The sequence below is a fragment of the Gekko japonicus genome, unplaced genomic scaffold, assembly GCF_001447785.1.
Source record: "Gekko japonicus isolate JY-2015 unplaced genomic scaffold, Gekko_japonicus_V1.1 scaffold878, whole genome shotgun sequence".
Classification (NCBI taxonomy): domain Eukaryota; kingdom Metazoa; phylum Chordata; class Lepidosauria; order Squamata; family Gekkonidae; genus Gekko; species Gekko japonicus.
In genome coordinates this window covers 162,105-166,188 of record NW_015160237.1, presented here as the reverse complement: position 1 = coordinate 166,188, position 4,084 = coordinate 162,105, and the positions used below count along the sequence as shown (strand labels likewise).

The 4,084-nt window shown below is 63.6% G+C and overlaps 1 protein-coding gene across 1 annotated transcript in view; it reads right to left on the bottom strand.

Annotated features, from left to right (window-relative positions):
• Positions 1-4,084, bottom strand: part of SND1 (staphylococcal nuclease and tudor domain containing 1) — a 192,397-nt gene that overhangs the window by 66,112 nt on the left and 122,201 nt on the right. Inside the window, exon 7 of the mRNA XM_015412978.1 lies at positions 3,160-3,269. Coding sequence (XP_015268464.1) covers positions 3,160-3,269 — 110 coding nt within the window. The remainder of the gene's footprint in view (positions 1-3,159; positions 3,270-4,084) is intronic.

Below are 4,084 nucleotides of genomic sequence, written 5' to 3'. Positions count from 1 at the left end.
ACGTTCCGGACCCTGCAGCGCAGCCTCCCCCCCCCCAAGCACCCCTCCCACAGGGAGGCCCAGGCAGCTGGGCCACTCACACCCACGAGAGAACCACCGGAGCATTTTGACTTGGAAAGAACCCGAAAGCAGCGCCCCCGCCGGAACTAGCCCCCGCCTCTCGACTCGCCCCTTCCTTCGCCTCCCCGCCCAGGAGGCAGGTGCTGTCCGGAAGCCACAGCCGGGGATGGGACATGCGGTGCTGGGGGCCACCGTCCCGGCCCCACCGAGCCCCCCCCCTCACCCAAGCAGACCCACTGCTCAGCCGCCCTTCCGGGGCCAGGTAGCTGCAGCACCCAGCACCTTCCCACCCGCAGCAGCATCCGTGCTGCTCTGGACGCGGAGGGTAGAGAGGAGGGGCCCCACAGCCCTGGGACCCAGCAGCAGGAGGAGGAGGAGGAGGAGGAGGAGGAGGCGGCAAAAGCTCTCCCGCTTCCTGCTGCCCCCTTGGCTCCATGGCCGAGCATCTGCTGGGCACGCGGAAGGCCTCACGTCCATCCTCCAGCTAAGAGGAGCAGGCAGGCAGTGATGTGACAGGGCCCCCCTCCGCCTGAGACCCCCCCCCGAGAGAGCCACTGCCAGTCTGAGTGGCGAGTCCGGAATCTGATGGGCTGACTCAGCAGAAGGCCGCCCCGCGCGCACGTGTCTGTGTTCCCAGGCAGAGAGTACCCGGAGATGCCCCCGTCTGGCCCTGCAAGCAGCAGCCGCTCTCTGGAAGGGTGTGTGTGTGTCATCTGGAGGCAGTGGGAAGCAGGCGGCCTGAACAGCAGCCCCTCACGGGCCCGGCAGGAGGCCTGGGTGTGGGGCAGAGAGGGTGGGAGCACAGGAGCGGCACGTGGCGGAGGGGAGCAGTCCGCAGAGCGTGCCATCACAGCTGCCAGGGCACAGCTCTGGCCCCAGTCTCCAGTAGGGGGGCTCTGCTCTGGAGCAGGCGAGTCAACCAAGAGTGCTTCTGAGCACACACAGAGAGTGCTCCGTCAGGGATGCCGCCCTCGGCTCTCTCAAAGCACTGCCAGGGGGCTGGGCGGCACAGGGGCACTGCAGGATAGCCCTGCGGGGGACTGGTGTCAAGTCTGGGCCTGCGATGCCCGGGGGCATCTGTTCCTCTGAGAGGTCAGCAGGGTGGGTGGGTGGGAGGAAGCCCTGGGGCATGAAAGAGACATTTCCTCTGGGAGGGAGGGAGGGGGGCAGCGAGCAGCCTGACAGTGAGTGATGGGTGGGAAATGCCAGCAGCCCGCCCGCAGCACAGCCCGCCTTGCCGGCAGCAGCCCATGGTGCCCGGTTCCAGGAAAGCGGGCCGGCAGCTCTCTTCCGAAGCCAATTTCCAGCTTGCTGCCGAGAAGGGCAATAAAGGGCGGCCTGGTCACCGGGAGGCATAAATATTCCTCTGCCTGCTGCTGGGAGCTGAATGTTCCCCACTAATAAAATCAAACCAGCCAGTTCAGGAGAGGGGGGCAAACCAACACGGTACACAGAAAGGCTTCCGAGGTCTGGGGTGGGGCAGGGGCCATGGGAAAGGGGGGCGGCGGGATCAACGGACAGAAACTCTGCAGCTGCTTCTTGGCCAGGAGGCGGTTGCGGCACACACAAGCCTGTGTGTTCTGTTCCCCCACCACCACCCCAGGGCCAGGGTACGCTGATTATTATTATTCCTCTATCAACTGTACGCACCGCCTCTCCCGAGATCGACTACAGGCAGTTCACAAGATACAAACACGACCATCAAATTCCATCAAATTATCAATATTAAAACAAGCCCTAAAAACACAGCGTAAAGCAGTCTAGAGGGTTATCCACAGAACAGCACTCGGGCTGGAAGGAGATGAGCACCAAAAGTCCAACAAGACAGAACCGTTCCATAAGAAGAAGAAGAGAAGAGATTGGATCTATACCCCGTGGCCCTTCACTACCCGAAGGAGTCTCGGAGCGGCTCACAAACTCCTTTCCCTTCCCCTCCCCACAACAGACACCACCTGTGAGGCGGGTGGGGCTGAGAGAGCTCTTGACAGAAACTGCTATTTTTCAAGAACAGCTCTTGTCAGAACTACGGCTTGCCCAAGGTCATCCAGCCAGGTGCCAGTGGGGGATTAAACCCAGTTCTCTCAGATAAGAGTCTGCGCACTTAACCACTACACCAAACTGGAAGAAACCCTCTGGATCTGGTGTCTGAAGGGAAGCAGCAGAGGTGCCAGGCAAGCCTCAAGGGGGAGACCACTGAACAAGCCCTGTCGCTGCCTGCGACCTACCTCACCCCTGCAGGCAGAGCCACGGGGGGGGGGCAGGGGGGGGAAGCAGGCCTGGAGAAGCAGGTCTTCTCTGGTGGGCTGGACCGTCGGGGGAGGAGGTGGGCTGTCACACCCAAAGTGGCAGGGGGAACTCAGAAGGGACAGCTCCGTGGGGCCAGGCTGAGGCCCACACCGGCCACATGGGCCCAGGGCCCTCTCCAAAGTCTCTTGCCCAAGATGCCTCACGCGACACAACCACCGACTCCCCCGGGTGCCATGGAGCTTCTGCTGTTCTCCACAGCACCACCACCCCTCCCTCCCTCCCTCCCTCCCTCCCCGGGCTTTAAAGAGAAGCCGTCTCCCTCCCTTTCTCCTTTGCCGCAAAGACCCCGGGGCCCGTCTCTGGGGCTGCCTCAGGTGGAGGTGTGCGGGCATCGTCCCGGGAGGGGCCTCCCTGGCAGAGAACTCTGGGGTGGAGGCAGCGGGAAAGGCCTCGGTGAGCCTGAGCGGACAGACCGGACTGCGATGGACCAAGGCTCTGACTCACGAGGAGGAGGCAGCTGCCTGTGTTGCCGCCGGGCATGCTCTGGGCACCCTCCCCATCAAGGGAGCAGGCGGGGGCGCAAGCCCCATGCCCACGTTCAAACCAAAGGCCAGAGGCCTCCTTCTCCTCCTCCTCAACCCGCAGTGCCCTCCAGCTGGGCCAGGAAACGCCATCGGAGAAAGCCGCCCCCCACGCCCCCTCCCAAACACAACCCGTGGTGGGGTCACACACAGAGCATCTGCCCACAACAGCCCCACCCCACCCCGCAATGCGGCGGCTTCATTCCCTCCCCGGGCCGGCCCCCCCGGGCCCGGGGCCCGGGGGGGGGGGGGGGGCACCGCAAGGTCCTACCTCTCGCTGGAGCACCAGTTCCTTGGTGAAGAGCGTGGCCTCCTCGCTGAAGGGCTCCCCCTCCTGGACCAGGCCCGGCAGGTTGCGGGCTCCACGGGGACACTCAATGCCTACAGGAGGAGAGAGAGAGAGAGAGAGAGAGATGCCGCACAGGTCAGTGGGATGGCCTGGGAACCCCTACGCGGCTCCCACAACAACGAAATGGACAGGTGGCAAAGGACACACCCCCCCGACAAGAGGGGCCAGCAGAGTCTCCCAAAGCACTGGCTGCACCACGGGGTCTCCTGTCTCCCACGCCCCCCGGGCAAGGGTAGGGAAGCCATTCCGGCTTATGGAACTCCTCGCGGGGCAGGCCACGTCACCACAAGGGCCAAGGGGAGTCCAAGGCCACTGATCGGCCAATCGTCCGCCCAGCTGAGCCACAAACCACCCCCTCCCCTGCCGACCCAAAGTCAGGGCAGGCCTAGCAGTTCCCGGGGGGGGGGGGGGCCACTGGTCTGGGAAGCAGGGTTCCCTCTAAGCTGAGTTAGTGTGAGCTAGCTCACAGTTTTTTCGCTTCCGGCTCACACATTTGTCTCTTAACTCAAGAAGGATGGCTCCAGAGCAAACTGATATCTGCAGCAGCCAAATCGCTCGCTCACAACTTTAATGCCAGGAGCTTACAAAGTAGAACTTTTGCTCACAAGACTCCACAGCTTAGAGGGAGCATTGCTGGGAAGCCAGCCCAGTCCAAGAGCTCCTCCAAGCCTGCCCAGGCTGGGGCGGGGGACTGCTTACCCACAACCCGCTGTCTGACCAAGGGGCCTGGCCCTGCTAAAACCCACCCTGGCAGCTCTACGGCTCTTCCGCCCTGACCTGGTGTGACTGACTCTGCTCTCCCCCCCCCCAATGCCCCCTGCCCAGGCCTCAGCGAAGGCTCTAGGTC